Source organism: Mangifera indica, unplaced genomic scaffold, assembly GCF_011075055.1.
Source record: "Mangifera indica cultivar Alphonso unplaced genomic scaffold, CATAS_Mindica_2.1 Un_0106, whole genome shotgun sequence".
Taxonomy (NCBI): Eukaryota; Viridiplantae; Streptophyta; class Magnoliopsida; order Sapindales; family Anacardiaceae; genus Mangifera; species Mangifera indica.
The window spans coordinates 14,125-33,591 of NW_025401198.1; the positions used below are offsets into that span (position 1 = coordinate 14,125).

General features: G+C 32.4%; 2 protein-coding genes and 1 long non-coding RNA gene across 3 annotated transcripts; all 3 read left to right on the top strand.

Annotated features, from left to right (window-relative positions):
* The first annotated feature begins 521 nt into the window (after positions 1-521).
* On the top strand, positions 522-1,614 carry LOC123207810 (zinc finger BED domain-containing protein RICESLEEPER 1-like). Its single transcript, XM_044625290.1, has 4 exons — positions 522-934; positions 1,027-1,229; positions 1,306-1,526; positions 1,576-1,614. The coding sequence occupies exons 1-4, from the start codon at positions 522-524 to the stop codon at positions 1,612-1,614; spliced, it is 876 nt and encodes a 291-aa protein (XP_044481225.1).
* Positions 1,615-2,101: 487 nt separating this feature from the next.
* Positions 2,102-3,760, top strand: LOC123207814. Its single transcript, XM_044625292.1, has 5 exons — positions 2,102-2,264; positions 2,478-2,558; positions 2,749-2,831; positions 2,920-3,035; positions 3,169-3,760. Exons 1-5 carry the CDS (start codon positions 2,143-2,145, stop codon positions 3,310-3,312), a joined length of 546 nt encoding a protein of 181 aa, XP_044481227.1. The 5' UTR covers positions 2,102-2,142; the 3' UTR covers positions 3,313-3,760.
* A 1,106-nt stretch (positions 3,761-4,866) lies between these two features.
* On the top strand, positions 4,867-5,405 carry LOC123207813. The gene is made up of 2 exons (XR_006500515.1): positions 4,867-4,911; positions 5,126-5,405. It is a non-coding gene; the product is annotated as an uncharacterized LOC123207813 (long non-coding RNA).
* The last annotated feature ends 14,062 nt before the right edge of the window (positions 5,406-19,467 follow it).

Consider the following 19,467-nt stretch of genomic DNA (forward strand, 5'->3'; position numbering starts at 1 on the left):
ATCTTTGGAAGTCAGATCATCAAAGTATTGAGTACATGGTACTCACAACGCATTGGGTGGACTAGTCGTGGTCCTTAAACAAACAAATTATAAATTTTGTGCACCTATCTCCACCTAGGAGAGGAATAGACATTGCAGCAACAATATTTGACTGTCTAAAGGGTTGGGGGATTGAACATAAGGTAAAATCAAATTTGTAAATTGTTTATCAAAACACATATAATTTTATTGCATATCATTTCATTAATATTCATTAATTTTGTTTGTAGGTGGAAACTGTCACAGTAGACAATGCTTCTGCAAATGATAGTTGTGTTAAAAGATTAAAGGAAGATTTTCAAATGCAGAGAACTTTGTTGTGTGATGGAAAACTTTTCCATGTTAGGTGCACTGCTCATATTGTAAATTTGTTAGTTCAGGATGGGGTGGCCATGATTAAACCCATCATAGACAATATTCGGGAAAGTGTAAAGTTTATAAAAACTAGTGAGGCAAGGCAAAAAAATTTTGCCAAAATTGCTATGCAGTGTGGAATTAAAGAGAGGAAGCTAGTTTTGGATTGTGCTACACGATGGAATAGCACATACAAAATGCTAGTGACAGCACTGCAGTTCAAAGAGGTCTTTCTTCGGTTTATGCTTGTTGAGTCAAGTTATATTTATTGTCCAACAAGGGAAGAGTGGGAGAGATTGGAGGTTGTCTGTGACTTCTTGGAAATATTTGATGATATAACAAAATTAATTTCTGGGTCACAGTATACCACTGCAAATAGATACTTTCAAGAAGTGTTTAGGATAAAAGAGGTCTTGAGAGAGCGAGAATTTGATGAAGATTATTCTATATCAATGATGGTGCGAGCAATGTCAGAAAAATTTGACAAATATTGGGGTGAGGTGAATTTCCTTATGGCGATTGCTAGCATCATGGATCCCAGGTAATTAATTTACAATTGATTGGGTTTATTATAATATATATGTATATAAAGAACATGTTTCTAACTAATTAGTTTGCTTGTGATGATTTCAGGATAAAGTTTTTTATGATTACTTTGGCATTTCCCACTTTATATGGTGAAGAAAATACCCCTGTGGAGATAGAAAATGTCAAAAGGGCGTTAGAAAAATTATATGGAGAATACGTTGACATGTTGTCATCAAGAAATTCATCAACCGTATTTGCACATCCACAACATCAGCCAAAGACCCAACAAGCACCATCAAGTACATCAGGTACATTAGATCATTGATTCATTGTCATTAAATGAAACTTTATAACATATCATAAGTTCTAACATTTAATTTGTAGGTAAATCATCAAGCTCTCGATATTCAGAAACTAGACATTATGGTCCTGGATATAGTTGGATGCGTTTGAAGGATCATAAGGAGAAAACATACTCAGTAGAAACTAAGAAGTCTGAGTTAGAAATGTATTTGGACGAGCATTGTGTGGAGATACCTGATGATGTCAACTCAGCGGACTTTAATGTGCTTCACTGGTGGAGAGACAATCAATACAAGTATAAAGTGCTTTCACAAATGGCAGTTGATATCTTAGTAATTCCTATTACAACAGTGGCTTCAGAGAGCGCATTTAGTGCGGGTAGTAGAGTGATTAACCCGTACAGGTCAGCTCTATCTCCAGAAACAGTTCACATGCTTATGTGTGGAGCTGATTAGATGAGAACACGTTATAATATGAAAAAACAAGATGAGGTAGTCAATAACTTATCACAACTATATGATCTTTAAATTGATTTTTCATTTAACTGTTGATAGTATGATTAATAGCTTTCATTAATTTTTAATTTCTTGAAGATTGAAGTTGAAAATGAGATTGCTGAGATTATCTTGCCAGATAAATTATGACTGGGTAAATAGGTGAGAATAGTCTGGCCTTGAAGATTCTTCTTTCTTAAATGTGATTGTAAATATCTCAAAATATTTGCTTACATAAATGTGTTATCCAGTTACATGTTATTAGTGAGTTTTTCGTTTTGGTGGACACAGTTGTCAATTAGATTAATCTTGGCATGACATTGGTGATACTGGGCTCTTGGACCATTTGCTGAAGCACATTGATGGTAAAGTGGCACCAGGTGGTGCAGAAAGGTTTAGGTGTTGTTACAACACTAAAGGAGTGATGGCTTGCAGATTGCCGTCAACGATGAGGTCTGATTATATGTCGGTGTCTGGTACTGAAGAAGTTCAGCTTGAGAAAGATAGTTTGTTAGATAAAGCTTTGGATGCTTTATACGAGAAAAGGTGTGTTTAATGTAATTCATTTTTTTATTATTTAGTAATTGATTTTATTAATGTTTTTCTTGCTAGTTATTTCTTTTCATAAATCAAAATTAAGATAATCACCATGCTTTTTAGTATGATTTCAAGTTATTGCATCTTTTGATCTATAAGAGCGATCTTGTAATTTGCAAAATTTAATGTTGTTTTGTTAAATTTTCCTTTTATGGATAAAAGGGGCTTCACAAGAGAGAAAGCTTTGGCCTCCATTATTGAGGCTTTCAATAACAGCTTGCAGCATCAGTTTGTTGAAAAGAAGTAAGTAGACGGTGCCATTTATTAGAAGTAGAAAAATTCAGATTTATTATAAACTTGTTTATTAAAGAAGTGAATAATGTGGTTTCTATTTCTTTCCAAGTTGATGACTTAATAAATTAGGATTTATCAGGCAATATATTTTGATGTAGACATCCATTTCCATTCTCATATTTTGTTGTGGTTTGTGTAGATTCGCCACTTTACTTCATCAGTGCCTGGGTTCCATAAAATGGGGCTCCAGCAGGGAGATAGCTCTAGCATCTCAGGCCATTGGTTAGCTTTTGATCCCTCTTGTTGACTTTTATTTCATGTTTTCTCTGCATTAATTTAATGTTCAATGCTATGTTTGTTTAATTTGCAGGCTTGTTGGCTTTGACTGTTGGCTTTGGTGACAATGCGCGGGAAATATTGGATGAATCAGTCACTCCAATTTCACAGGCTCTAAAGGCAGGGTCTGAGTCCTTGAAGACAGTAGCAGTATGTATGATATAATAACATTTCAGTTGGTTTGGAATTCACTAGCCAACTTTTAGTTGTCATTACTTTCAAATGTTTTATTCATGATGATTGTCAGCCGTTGTTATTATGCATAAGTGGTCTGTGATTGTAGCTGCTCGGGTGTTTGGCTATCATAACATTTGTTGGTGGAAATGATCTAGAGGAAACAGAAAGATCAATGGAAATTATGTGGCAACTTGTTCATCCAAAGCTGGGTTCTAATGTACTTATCATATGCTTGTTGTGTGTAGTTTGATGGCATAATTTACACATGAATTTCTAGTATCAGTCAGTATTAGTATTCACATTTTGCTATTGTTGCTTTGAGCTAGTAAATTTAAAACTATGATTCATTCTTTTGTTAATTTCAAGTCTTCATTGGTGCAATGGCTTGCAAATTGCCACTGAGGAGAGCAAGAACTTCAGAGACAGGAACATATTTATTGTTTTGGTTCCAAATAAGGCTGTTTTACAGAAGACACAAGAACCGCCAAAGAAAAAACTAGTAATCCAGTTGCAAATGAAGTCTCAGCCAGTGTCTGAGGAAACTCTGATGTTCCAGGAGGCATTTTGCTAGAGAAAATTGGCTGGTAATCTTAATCTGTGCTCTTCAACTGGGTTGAGTCTTGAAACTTGTGCATAACATTAGTGTAATACAACATATTTATTAGATTTTTAATAACAGAAGCAGCCTTTCCAAATCAGATATTGTAACATTTGAGACAACATTTTCACTTTTAAATATTTTTTCCTTCTAGCCAATCAAGATCTCATAACATGTTTGTCAAGTGAGCATGTCTAAATTTTTGTGGAAGAAATATCATTTGTAAAGTTTATGCGCAAGATGGGCAGGCAGGGTCTCTTCAGCTGCACCATATATAAAAAAGATTCAGTGATAAGTTTTTGTTGATTATATTGTTTTCTTCATTGATTTGTCAAAACTATCAAACTTTTTTGTATTATATCTCCTGTTTTCTTTTCTCATTTTTTGTTTAAGGTCATTGCAAAATCACTTAGCTAGATCCTTTTGGTTGATATAGGAAAAGGAGAGAACAAATATTAACATCCAACTTAACTGATCTCTGTTATTTGCTTGTCTTTAGTTGTGTTATAACCTGCTGCAAGAACTTACTAAAACTATGCCAAGTTGAACATTTGGGAAACTCTTGTTTTGTTAACTTTTTCTGTTTAACTGTAGTGTTGCATCTTAGAGATATAGAATACGCACCAAAAGATGCATCGTGAAATTTAATTCAAGATATCGTCAACATTACCTGAATGCTGACAAAGTTCTAGTTTTTGAAGAATTAACATTTTGCTTTCCATTGACTTATTTCACTGCAAGCAGCTCTTCAAATGTCTATGCAAGAAGATACAAAAGATTCATCAAACCCATCAGATATAAACAAGGTGTTGGGGGATCAGTCTTTTGTCTCATCTATCCTTACATCAGAAAGTGTAATTTCATCAGTATAAATGAACTTTCTACTAAATGGCAGCATATAAACCTGAATCCTGACCTATTGCTTCACAGCTTCTAGGAGTTGATCCAAATGATCCTTCAGTGAAAGATCTGATTGCATCTCTGCAAGGCCAGCCTGAGGTTTGTCAATTAGAACTTTCTGTAAAATTTGAATGGATGACTGATTTTACATTATTTTGATTTTATATCTATGTTATAACATTAATATCTATGTTTGCCTTATTATTTGTTTTTATGGATATCAGAAATATACATCATGTATGTTGCAACTTATTGTAGTAGTCTGCCTTTTTAACTTTTAGTCATCCTAACAGAAGAAAGATAAAGATCAACCACCAAATGCTGATAAGTGAACTTGCCCATCGTGCTTTGGTATGTTTTTCACATGATGCAATTTCATATCCAATTTTTTAATCTCTATAAATGTTTGCTTGGCCATGTGGCATACATGGCATGAAGTCTTGCTCAAATAGTCTATTATACAACTTTTGCGCTGATTGATGAACTATGACTTATTCTTTGAATGTTGTAAATGATTTGTTACGGAATCTAATTTTTCAGCTATGATCCTAATGTTCTCTTGCAGAATCTAGTGAATGGATACGTTTTCAAAGGCAAACCAATAATCATCCAGTTTGGGTGGAATCCTGCTTCTTCAAAAGCAAATTAATCGAACATTTCCGCATGATTCATGAACAGGAGGAAGCTCTTTATGCTGCCCTGTCATCGTTGGTTCTATATTAACTATTCATTCTCATATTCCTAATAAAGCTGGACTTCAAATCCATCAAACTTTGGTTTTTTTAAGTTTCTTAGTGATTGGTGCTCCTTCATTGACTCAATTAATACATGAAAAATTTTCTGTTGCTCTTGGAGAATTAATACAAGTTATGATTTATGTCATTATAATTAACTTGGTTCTATTGGCCTTATAGATGAGCAAACAGAAGTTGAAAAATTAATTCTTTCTGCTCAATGTAGGTAATTGCATTGCATTTGCATCATATGAAAGATGGCAAGTCTTTCTACTCAGGCAGAAGCATATTGTTATGGCATTCGCAGCTCTTAACAAGATTGCTCTTTGAGCATGCTCTGACACAACTGTCAATGACAATATATTACTTAGTAATAAGTTAAAACTAAAAAAAAAAATTACCCAGGACCCTGCGTCTTCTCTTTATCCCCTGATTCCTTAAAATAGGGAAAAACAAATACAATTTTTTTATTTGGATTTAAATCTGTGTCAAGGACTTACCCCAAAAAAGAGAAAAAAAAGGAAAATCAAAAGCAGAGGAAGCCATAGCCATTTGCTTTTTTACATTGCTTCTCCGTTTGGGTTTATCTTTTAATAAATACATTTCACTTTTTTCTCTTCTCTCTCAAAATATATAAATAGAATAGATTGATTTACAAACAATAAAAATGTATTAAACAATGTTTAAACGAAAATAATATTTTTAAATTTTTAAACTATGATCTTGCGAACAAGCTCGTTAAGCTTAGCTCAAAAACTCGTTCGAAAGCTCAGCTCGTAAGCTCGTTTGAAAGCTCGACTCTTAAGCTTGTTAGAAGCTCGATGGCTCGGCTGGTTCAGGGTTATCGGTCCTAGCTCGATTATCGGCTCAAAATTCAGCTCGATAAGAGGCTCGTGAATATTTCGATTCGATATGGCTCGTGATCCGGTTCGTTTAAAGGCTCGCGAGCCAGCGAGCTCAAATACGAGCTGCATTTTCATTAAGCTTGGTGAGCTCGAGCCACGGCTCAGCTTGAGTGAACAGTAAACGAGCTGAAATCGAGTTTCCCTATGTTCGAGCTTGGCTCGACTCGAATCCACCCCTACCCATGGAGTCACGAGATCGATATAAGCATCTACATAATTAAACAAACATAAAAATATTAATAATTTATGAATTCATACAAACATCAAATATTAAATACAAAATTAATCAAACATGCCATATTGCGACAAATATAAAACCATTTTTGTAAGATAGAACATAGAAATTCAAAGAGCATTATCATTGACAACTTGCATGCGTGTCGTGTCAAAGCATTAAACGACTTAACAATATTTGCGATCATAGTATTATATCAAATGCTAAGGAAATAAGCACAAGCCCACTGTTAATAGTTAATACCTTCCAAATAAGTTGCTACAATGGGATTTCAGTTTTAACCATCCACATTGCCTTGTCAAAATCTTCTATTCGATAAGTTTTTATAACTCTCCAAAATAATCTTTCTACATGTTTTATTTGTTTGTACCGACTATAAATATTCCTCTTTATATAATGGTTACACCAACCGTGTTGCGCATTTGGGAACGCTTCTCTCATATAACGAGTGAGTGTAGTGTCTATCTAAGATGATTGTTAAATCTAAGAGGTCCCCAATACACTTATTACTCAGAAGAATGGGGTCTAAGTTATTGTTTCCTTTTTTCCTCCAATGCCAAGTGTTAATGGATAAATTTGATTATTTCCAACCTTGTCCATTGTAATAAAAAATGTACCCCAATATCGACCTTTCAAGAATGCCCCATTAATACAAATAACGGGACGACAATAATCACGAAATGTTTTAATAAAGCATTCTAAATCCATAAAGACAGTATAAAATTGATTATCCATGTTAATATCTATTTGTGTAATAGTGTTAGGGTTTTGTTGTTCAAAGTTGTAACAAAATGTTATAATAGTCTGAATAACTCCTTCAGTGAATCTTTTATCTCATTCAAAGCCCAATTCTTAGCACGCCAAGCTTGTGTATAAAAGATATCAATTTGATACATATCCACCATATCCATTATGTTATCTTTTGGCCTATACACACCATCACTTATAGTAAACAATGTTTGTAATATTTTCTTAAGTGTTATTTTGTTTGTTTGTCTATGATGAGGTCTTATGAGATCCTAAAGATAAGTGTGCGTTCCTAACTTTTGCAACACAAAAATGTCACTGTTACTTAATTTCACCCCTTCTGCTTTCCATTTGCATTATTGATGCACACACTTTATATCCCATCTCTTTTATTTGAACTCGAAACCTTGAATTGATAACCATTTTCCAATGTATCCTTATATAATGTATCTATTAAAACTTGTTTAAAAGCAAATTGATCTTTCACTTTGAATCTGCCATTTTGTGATGCAACTATGTGAATTTCATTTCCCTCATTTTCTACATCTTTATAAGGCTCTGAACCACCAAAAAAATGGATTAGAATAATGATGCATTAGAGCAATATCAACTAAACTTTCATGCGTTATCCCTAATGGACCAACCTCTACATCATCAACAATATTATCACCCCCTTCAGCATCACTAATATCATTGCCACTATTATAATCATTATCGCCATTATCATCAAAACCACGATATTCATCTTCTTCGTCGAAGTGAAAATCATTTATTGATAAATTGCCCATTTGATAACATCTTTTAAGTGTACCCCACAACAGTTCTAGGCCTCTTTCACCATGGACCAAATATTGAGATAAAATATTCCAACCAATACCAATCTCAATACCATCATGATCAAGTTTACATTTACCCTACTTATTTGGGGTACACTTTTCGGTTGTGTATATATGTTATCTACAGAGTGAACTTCAATGGATGGGTTTTGATGAACCTCTTGGTAAATCTCTTGTTCTAGTTTTGGATGTTATTGTTCAGAATTTACTTGGAATTCAATTTGGTGTGTCACCTCTTTAAGAAATAAAAAGACTTTTTACGTGACTTAGATAGCTTTATCATCATCCGAATATCATAGTCATCTTTTAATAAATATAGCAAATCACTAAACTCCATTGGATTTGACATATAAATTTTTATCTTATTATAACTTTGATCGATACCCAAATGAGAAGATATCGCTTCTACAAATCCATTGTAATTGATTTTTCTATTAATTTAAACTAATGTCTGAACTCTACCAATATATTTTTAAATTATTACCACCTTTGTTGCACAATTGCCAACTAAATCCAAGCATGAATATCACTCCTACCAATTTTTTTGATCAAGCAATTAAAGAAAATGAAATATGGTTTGTTTAAAATCAATTAAGTTTTGAATGAAATAAGTAAAGAAGTGTGTTTTAATCCAATAAATATTTTCATATGCCTCCAAAGCTACCCCATCCAAATCATTAATAAATGAAATCAATTGTCTTCATGTAAATTGTTTTCATGCAATTGTTTAATGACAAGTGTTTTCATAAAACAATTTTATTCAACTTTTTCAATTTTCTTATGCATAAATTCACTTAATTTTGTATTGCAATTTCGCTCACCATTTTTTGCACCTCACACACACCTGCATGCACTCTTCACACCCACACACACTTACACACACCTCTTCGCACCCGCATGCGCTTTGTGTACTTATGTTCAGCTTTTTGTTACGATTTATAAATATTAACAATTACACAAAAAATTATCTATTTTTGAATATTTGGATCATAAGTTATCAAACATATCATATTATCAATATGATGATATAGGAGAAAAGGTTTTTCAAGAAAAACTATATCAAATCTAACGTAATTAGAAGAGAGGAGTATTATTGAAATACAAATTAAATTTGCTTAAAAAAGTAAAATCACTTAAAGTTTGTCTAAAAAAGTTTAGGCAGAAACTTTCGTGCCTATTTTAATTATTATCCCTTTTTCTTTAGTTTCAAAAAAAAAAAAAGGTCTAATGATGCCATATTTCGTTCCTCTTTCATAGTATGTTTTCACAACTTATAATTATAAAGCAACCAATTAATAAACTTACAATTACAAGTATTTTTGGTGCATTATATTTATTATTGTCATGTATACTAAAGAATCTTGACCTACATCTTTTGGTGACTAGCATACAAGAACAAGAAACAAACATTTTAAAATGTAAATACTACGATTTGAGTGTTTGTGAAAACTTAAACTTAGACAATGAGTTTGTGGAGTTATGATGACCCCCAACCATCATTAGGCATGCCATCACAATACTTCATTTTTCAATAATTTTTTGAGTAAAAATCTTTTTGTTGTTAGATGTTACATCTACGGTTATTACAACAGTGAGAAATCTTATTAGGAGCTTGTGAGCACCAGGGTAACAACATGGCTTAGTAAAAGCATGTGGTCACCAAAGTGGTGACAAAGCTTATAATGATCCCTCTTTTAAGCAGTGTTCTTATAGAGTCTTCTGCATTAGGTTTGTGGGAGAGACTAGTGAAAGTTAACAGCTAAGATGGGCTACAAAATAGCTTTCAAGCTTTTGCTCACTTCTATTGACTACTTATCCCTTTAGGACTAACACATTAGAATGATGACATAAATATGTATGCCCCTAGTTTGCATGATTTATATCCTTGGATGTTGTACTCATGACGGGCGGAATTTTGTTGGCATGAGTAACCTTTGGATATTACAAATTTACACAATCTTTTCTTTGTGTAAGTCTTGCTTAGCAAATGTAGGTTAGATCGTCCTTGGACTTTGTACCACAAACCTCGATGTAACCTGTTAGATAGGAATTAAATTCTAAATATTAGATGTTTACACTTATAAGATGGTAAGTTATTTTTTAACATCGAATATCAAACCTTAACCTCATGACATGAATTTATAGCATGCCTAAAGATGACATTGACCTGATGTCAATTATCTCTTGACCATCGAAGGTTGGTGTCTTGACTGTCTAGACATAGGGTGCATTCTACTTATTCGATGTTACTCGTACTTAAGATATGCATTACATACTATGGGACAAGACCTCTATTAATGGAAGTTGAAGCCTAACATGTTGAGATGGATTCTAATAATTGTATCCAACCACCTTTTTTAAGAGAATCAACATACATTTAGGTAGTCTTGCATGTTTGACTTATAGGCAGGTAACTAATGTGTTTAAAGCAACAATGTGTGGGGCATTAAGCAGATGTTATCCTTTGATCAAAGACATGTTTCGTATGTTAAGAGGTGTTATCCATTGATTGTCGTTCTATACTTGGTTGGACAATGTAAGTTACCTTACTTCTTGTTGTCAAAAAATGAATCACTATAGAGTGATAAGAGTCTAGTCATTGGAATCAACAAGTTTGGGATGCTTTAATTATCAAGGCTAATTATGTGTTCAAGATACCCAAGTTGATCAGGTCATTTTGAAAGGAGACAAACTTTTTACACCCGAAATGGTATTCTCAAGTCACCATTCTAATCCATGGGTTCAATGAGTTTGGTTGCTTAGTTTGCTAATTAGAGTGTCAACATACATGACATCAAGTAGATAATGTCTCTAGATAGCGAGAGAGATATCATACTTGTTACCCATTATTTACCTTGTTGAATAATCATAATTTTAATTCATGTTTAGAAATGTCTTATTGTCATCTTTACTAAGAGTGCCCTTAATAGGAGGTAACAAGCCTAAAGTGTTATATGCCATGGAAAGAATTCAGGATCCCTTACCTAATGACAGCTAGTTGTCACTTGTATTGGCATAAGTGATTGATAATCACTTAAGAAGTAACTAACCATACCAAAATCATAACTTCAATAGTTTCAACTTACAATTAAAGCAATCACTACCAAAATCACAACTAGAAAAGTTTCAACTTGCAATCAAAGCAATCACTATCTTACCATACCAAAATCACAACAACGTCTATCAAGTCATATAATTTTACATTTTACTTGAATAGTTACACATGTAACCCTAGTCTCCACAAACATAAATTTAAAACAATGAAAAGTCTAAAGTGAAAGACAATTCCAATGACTTACTAATACTTAGGCATTGTATTAAAGTACTATGACAATATCACAATCGCAGTTGTAATATTATTGTTTTCTAAACGAAACACGTTACGTATCTTGATTGTCTTCTTGTGTCTCTTCATCTTCTTGTATTGAACTCCATCACAATTCAATATACTTTTTGTTGGTACTAATTTTATCACCAACAAATTGCACTATTGGTCAACTTAATTAGTAGAGATGGTAATAGGGTAGGTAGAGGCCGAATACCTTAATCCACCTCCTCGTTCTCGCCCTGTCCCTCATATGAGAATGACAGAGAATCCTTGTCCCCTCTCTATAAAAAAATTTGCCTCCCCTTCCCTTCTCTATCCTTGTAGGGAAATTTACCCATACTTTTCCCTCCTATAGTGGTGTGCATAGTTCGGTTTGGTGTGACTTGAGAGTTTTTTCAAACTAAATTAAAAAAAAATGGCTTGAAAAATTTACAAACCAAATAAAACTATTTTGGGTTTTCAAGCTAAACTAAAAAAATATGGTTTTGTCCAATATAGATTACAATTTAAACTTATTAAAATCATTCATTTATAAATATGAAATATATATATATATATATATAATATACATATAAAGAAAATGACAAAATAAATATGAAAAAAATAAGTAAAGTTGGCAATTTTTAACACGACCTGTTAACTTGATATAACACAAAAAATATTGGGTTAGAGATAAGTTTTTTAACACGAAATTTATTTCAAGTTTACCCAACAAGACTCGAAATTAAATTAAGTAGTATTAATATTTACACAAAAGTAACCTAACATAATCTGAATCAGCTTAAATATTTTGAAGAAATATTACTGTAATAGAATTTACTAGGAATAAATTATAGAAATGTTAAAAAATAATATTAACATCAGCTAAAATCTTTATAGATTGCATATAGTTATATTTTTATATAATTATAATTACTCATATTACCGTTTATTTTTATTTAAATATTTTATTTTATTATTAAGTAGTAAGAATTTGATTTTATTAATCAAATTATAGACCTTTTTTAAAGTTCTATCTCATTATAATTATATGTTGTATCCTTATAGTAATAATTTGAAATCTTTACAAATTGTATATAATTATATTTTATATAATTACAATTACTCATATTATTTTATTTTATTATTAAGTAGTAAAAATTTAATTTGGCTATTCAAATTATTGACGTGTTTTAAAAATCTTAATATATAAATTTTTAGACCATTTGTCAATAAGACAAAATATTATATTGTTTGTTTTATTAATAGTATATTAGGGTAATTTGGTGAATAAATTAAAACAATAAAATATTTTGGAAAGTAAAAATAATAAATAATTTTAAGTCAATTTGGGTTGGGTCAGGTCAACTCGAATATTAAAGGGTTGGTTAAGAATTTAAAAATGTTAATAAAATTCTAATTTGAATCAGGTTAGAGTTGAATGTCTTTAATATGAAGCCTGAACTAACACGACCTGATAACATGAACTACTAGGTCTAAAAATAAGTTGTGCACCTAATTATATATTGAAAAATTTTATTAAATATAGTTTTATATATATATTTTTGAAAAATATAGTTTACAATTTAGTTAAGTTAAAAAATTGTCCATATTGTAACCCAAATTAAATTTTTTTTTTTAAATTTATCAACTAAAACTAAACCAAACCAAACCGTAATTTTTAAACACTCTAGTTGGTTTTACAGTTTCAACCAATTATATACACTCTTACCCTCCCATCTTCACTAAAAAAATAATAGTGTATATATATTATGTGTAATAATTTAAAACTTTTATATGTAATTCAATATATAAATATTTAGATAATATATTTAAAAAATAATATATTTGAAATATATTTATTTTTATGTCCAACTGTGAGGATTTTAATTGTACTTATCTTTATTAGATAACTCTCCGCCTATTCAAAAAGGAACAAGCCGAAGATCCAGTTTTGATTGTTCTCTGTTATAAAATTAACTTAATCAATATGACAGATGAAGAAATTAAAGAAGAATTGATGGAAGGAAGTAAGAAAGTATTGAGAGAATGCTTTTATATATGAACTGGATGCAGAGAAGAGAAGAGAAAAATTGTGTTTACATGAAGAGAGGAGGGGGTATTTATAGGCAATTTGCCGCCCCTCCAATCAACAAAGGAATCAAATTTTCCAACTTCATTAATGCATTCACACTCCTTTGGTTTCTCCTGCGTAAGCCTTGCCAATTTCTTCTTCCATGTGCTTGCAATAATAAATACGTTCCCACTGCTTTTCTTGACTTAATTTGGTGGAAAGCCACCTGGTTTTATAACACTCCCCCTTGAATTTCCACCACTTACAGAGAATTATATTAACCTTACTAAGGAAAAACCCAGTAGGATAAAAACCAAAGCAAAGGAACATAATTATTAAATGTCCTGTAAGTTGGCGTTGGACGTGCTTAAACTGCCTCATTAAAAACCTTACTAGGAAAACCCAGTGAGACAAAACCTAGTGAAGGAAAAAAGAGTACAGAGCACCTTTTGTTCAATATTGGATAAACTTCCAAATTTTGCCTGATGAATGCTCCCTCTGATGAACGCTCCCCCTCTTTGTAGTAAGATTAACTTGGTTGCTTGTTGAGCCGTTGCATACCGATGTTATACACTAACTTCTCAAATGTCGATGTCGGTAGTGTCTTAGTGAACAAATCTACAAGATTCTCACTAGATCTGATTTACTTGACATCAATCTTTTTACTCTGTTGGAGCTCATGAGTGTAAAAGAACTTGGTGAGATATGTTTAGTTCTGTCTCCTTTGATGTACCTATCTCTAATTTGGGCTATACATGTTGCATTGTCTTCATATAATATGGAAGGAGTGTTTGAGGTAGAAGGAAGACTACATGCATTTCAGATATGATGAATGACAGACCGTAACCATATACATTCTCGGCTAGCTTCATGGAGAGCTAAAATCTCTGAATGATTTGAAGAAGTTGCAACCAAGCTCTGCTTAGTGGAGCGTCATGATATAGATGTGTCATTATAAGTGAAAATATATCCCGTCTATGAACGGGCCTTATGAGGGTCAGAAAGATAACCAGCATCTGCATATCCAACCAAACTAGGATTTTTAGGGGATTTGACAGAATAGAATAATCTCAAATCTCTAGTTCCACATAGGTAACGAAATATATGTTTGATTCAATTCCAGTGGCGACGAGTTGGTGCAGAGCTAAATCGGGCCAATAAATTAACTGTAAAGGATATATCCGGTCTCGTGCATTGGGCCAAATATAATAAGGCTCCAATGGTATTAAAATATGGTACTTCATAACCAAGTATCTTTTCATCTTCTTCTTTAGGATGAAATGGATCATTTTTTGGATCAAGAGACCGAACAACCATTGGGGTGCTCAAAGGATAAGCCTTATCCATATTAAAGTGTTTTAATAATTTTTCAATATACGCTGTTTGATGGATAAGTATTCCATTTGAATTGTGCTCGATCTGTAGGCCGAGACAATATTTTGTTTTCCCCAAATCCTTTATTTCAAATTCTTTTTTCAAATATTCAGCAGTTTTTAAGAGCTCTTCAGGAGTCCCAATTAAATTCATGTCATCAACATAAACTACTACAATAGCAAATCCCGATTTTGACCTTTTGATAAAGACATATAGGCATATAGGGTCATTCACATAACCCTCTTTTTTCAAATATTCATTGAGGCGATTGTACCACATACGTCCGAATTGTTTTAATCCGTATAATGATCGTTGTAATTTAATTGAGTACAAGCCTCTTGAATTGACATTTTTTGCTTCAGGCAATTTGTATCCTTCAGGGAGTTTCATATAAATTTCAGTGTCCAAATTTTCATACAAATAAGCAGTAACTACGTCCATTAGACGCATATCCAGTCCTTCAGAGACTGTTAAACTGATTAAATATTTGAATGTGATTATATCTATCACAGGTGTATATGTTTCATCAAAGTCTATACTAGGCCTTTGGGAAAAGCCTTAGGCTACAAGCCTGACTTTATATCTAGCAATTTCATTTTTCTCATTTCTTTTTCTCACAAATACCCATTTATATCCAACGGGTTGTAAGTCTTGAGGTGTTGAAACTACAGGCCCAATCACTTGACATTTTGCTAGGGAAGCTAATTCTGCTTGAATTGCTTCTTCCCATTTAGGCTAATCATGTCTTTGTTTGCACTCAACCACAGTATGTGGTTCAAAATCATCATCATTCAGAATTTCAGTAGCTACTGCAAATGAGAATATATCATCAATTATAATTGTTTCACGATTCTACATTTCTTGTGTATGAACATAATTTAAAGATATTTCAATATTCTCATTTTCCTGTTCTTCAGAATTTTGTACCACTTCAGAGGTTTGTGTCACTTCAGGGGCTTGAGTCTCTTTAGAGACCATAACCTCTTCTGGAGAAATATTTGTTTGATTATTTGTCTTTCTTTTTCGAGGAACAGCGTCCTTTGATCCAACAGGTCTACCATGCTTCTGGCGTGAGGTAGATTGATCAGTCACGGTTCGAATGGATTGTTCAACAGTCACATTGATTCTTGTTGGTGTATTAGCAGCTGGAACATGTGATCTTGTCACTTTTGCCGTATCAACAAATGCATCAGGCATTTAGTTGGCAATAATTTGTAAACGCACTATCCTCTGAACTTTAGTTTCTCACTTTGGGATGTGCGAGGATCTAAATGAGACATGGTAGATACATATCAAGTAAGTTCATGTCTAACTTCAGGAGGCATTTTCTTTTCCCCTAAAGATGGGAAAGTTGTCTCATTAAAGTGACAATCTGTAAATCGTGCAGTAAAAAGATCACTTGTTAATGGTTCCAGGTACCTAATAATGGATGGTGAATTATATCTAACATATATTTCCAAACGACGTTGGGGTCCCATTTTTGTGCGTTGAGGGGACGCAATAGGGACATATATAGCACAACCAAATATTCTCAAATGAGATACATTTGGTTGGTAACCAAGAACCAATTGTAGGGGAGAATATTGATGATAAGAAGAAGGTCGCAAGCGAATTAACGCTGCAACATGTAATATAGCATGTCCCCACATAGAAGTAGGTAATTGACTTTTCAGTAATAAAGTGCGTGCAATTACCTGGAGTCGTTTGATAAGAGACTCAGCTAATCCATTCTGTGTGTGGACATGCAGGATTGGATGTTCAACCTTAATCCCCATAGATATGCAATAATCATCAAATGTTTTGGAGGTAAATTCACCAGCATTATCTAGTCGTATTGACTTGATCGAATAATCTGTGAAATGTGCCTTTAATTTGATAATTTGTGCTAACAGTTTAGCAAATGTAACATTTCGAGTAGGCAATAAACAAACATGAGACCATCGTGCAGATGCATCAATTAAGACCATAAAATAACAAAATGACCCACTTGATAGATGAATAGGCCCACATATATCCCCTTGAATCCTTTGCAGGAATGATGAGGAGTCATCTCCAATTTTGGAAGGGGATGGTCTTATTACTAATTTGTCTTGAGAACAGGCGGTGCAGAATTGTTCACTAGACAATAAAATTTTATGATTCTGTAATGTATGTCCATGTGAATTTTCAATAATCCTACGCATCATTGTAGATCCTAGGTGGCCTAAACGATCATACCAAAACATAAATGCTTTTGGATCAACGAACTTCTAGTTCGATACTGCGTAGGTTTCAATTGCCTTTATGATTGTACAATACAATCCAGATGATAAAGCAAGCAATTTTTCTAGTATAAGCCTTCTTCCGGAGGTATTACTAGTTATACAGACGAATTCTACACCATTTTCACTCATGGTTTCAAGATGATAACCATTTTTTCTTATATCTTTAAAACTCAGTAGATTTCTTCTGGATCTACTTGAATATAATGCATCATTGATGCTTAATTTGGTCTCATTGTTTAACATAATTGTGGCTCTTTCGGAGCCTTCTATCAGATTAATTAATCCTGATATGGTATTTACTTTAGCTTCGATTAATGCTAAAGTTAAGAAAAAATTTTTTTCCTTAAGAATTGTGTGCGTTGTTGCACTGTCCACCAAACACGTCTCCCATATCAGCTTTTGAAGTCAACGTTTCAATTTTGGAGTCCATTTCCTCTCATTCAAAAATTACGTTAGTTATAACATACACAAAATATTGAAAGGAAGAAAGACAAAATAATATTTATGACTTATAAAAATCTTGGGCATCCTTGTCACTATTTAAGTGACCTATATTGTTATTCTTTGAAAGAAGATTTGAAACATCAAGAATCATTAGATCGACAGGATCTAACTTATTAAAAATTTAATACTTATGGGTGTTTGATATAGATCCACCCAATGTTTGTGTGTACTACAGTTACACCACCAATGATATTTATAACCTCACATATTATTTTGTGGTTTACTCTGCATTACAACTACTTCTGGTAGTTGCGTTCACTTCAGGGAATGATATATAAAGAGAAAAAATTAAGTCAAAATTTTCTTCTCCGATATTGCTACTACAAGAGCATAAAATAAAATGTGGGGAATATTTTTCTTCCACATTTAGGAAAAGATTCTGAATATTGTAGAGTTATACTAAATATAGAGTCATTGAAAGTATTATTGAATCTGATGTTCAAATCTATCTTTCAAATTTCTCCACAAATTTAATAGATTTATCATTATATCCACAAATTTAATCCTTTAGGGATATGATGTCGAGAAATAATAGCCTTGTGTTTGTCCTTCTGGGACATTTTATTTGGTCAATTTTTCAAGACCCATAAATTATAAGTGGAGATTTATGCAAAAAGCCCATTTAATATTATTCATCTAATTTTAGGAACTTTAGGTTCAATTATTGTCATATTTACAAAACTTCTGGTTTTGTAGATAATATATATGAGTTAATCTTTAAAACTTAAGGTTCAAATATTATCTCATATTTATAAAACAGCTGATTTTGTAGGAGAAATATTGGGATTAATTTTGGAAGCTTTAGGTCCATATATTATCCCATATCTACAAAACTTCTGGTTTTGTGGTTGGTATTCAAAATATTATAAAATGTATTTTGACTATATTTTGGACTTCAAGTCTATATTTTTCACACTTTATGCAAACTTCAGGTTGCAAAGGTGATATCATTATTAAAATAAAGACTTTGATGAAACTGGGGACTTCCGACCCATATATATGTATTTTCATGATTTTACAAACTTTAAGTTGTAAATCATAAAACTCGGAACTCCGGGCCCATATATATGATTTTCTCACGATTTTACAAGCTTCAGGTTGTAAATCGGATATAAATAAAAATAAATATTCAAATAAATAAAGATGCGAATAAATAAATATTCAAATAAATGAAATACAATAAAAATAAACATTTAAATAATATCAGGACTTCCGGTCCAGATTCTTGGTTTTATAAACTTCAGGTTACAAGTAATATTTATGACTTCAGGTCACAAATTTATAATTTCGTAAACTTCGGATTACGAATGATATTCAGGATTTCAGATCCAGATTCATGATATTCAGGACTACAGGTCCAGATTCATAATTTTGTAAACTTCAAGTTACAAATAAGATTCAGAACTTCAAGTTTAGATTTATGATATTCCAGACTTCAGGTTTAGATTCAAGAGTTTCAGGACTTCAGGTCCAAATTTACAATTTTGTAATCTTCAGGTTGCAAATATGATACAATTATAAAGAAAAATTAAGTAGAAATATAACATAAATTACTGGGACATCATAATTGGGATATCCGTATTTATAATATATAAGCTGCATAACGATATAATGGAAAGATATAATATATCTGAGTTGATCATGCTGATAACGTGTTATAAAATTAACTTAATCAATATGACAGATGAAGAAATTACAGAAGAATTGATGGAAGGAAGTATTGAGAGAATGCTTTTATATATGAACCGGATGCAGAGAAGAGAAGAGAAAAATTGTGTTTACATGAAGAGAGGAGGGGGTATTTATAGGCAATTTGCCGCCCCTCCAGTCAACAAAGGAAGCAAATTTCCAAGCCAATTTTTCAACTTCATTAATGCATTCACACTCCTTTGGTTTCTCCTGCGTCAGCCTTGCCAATTTCTTTTTC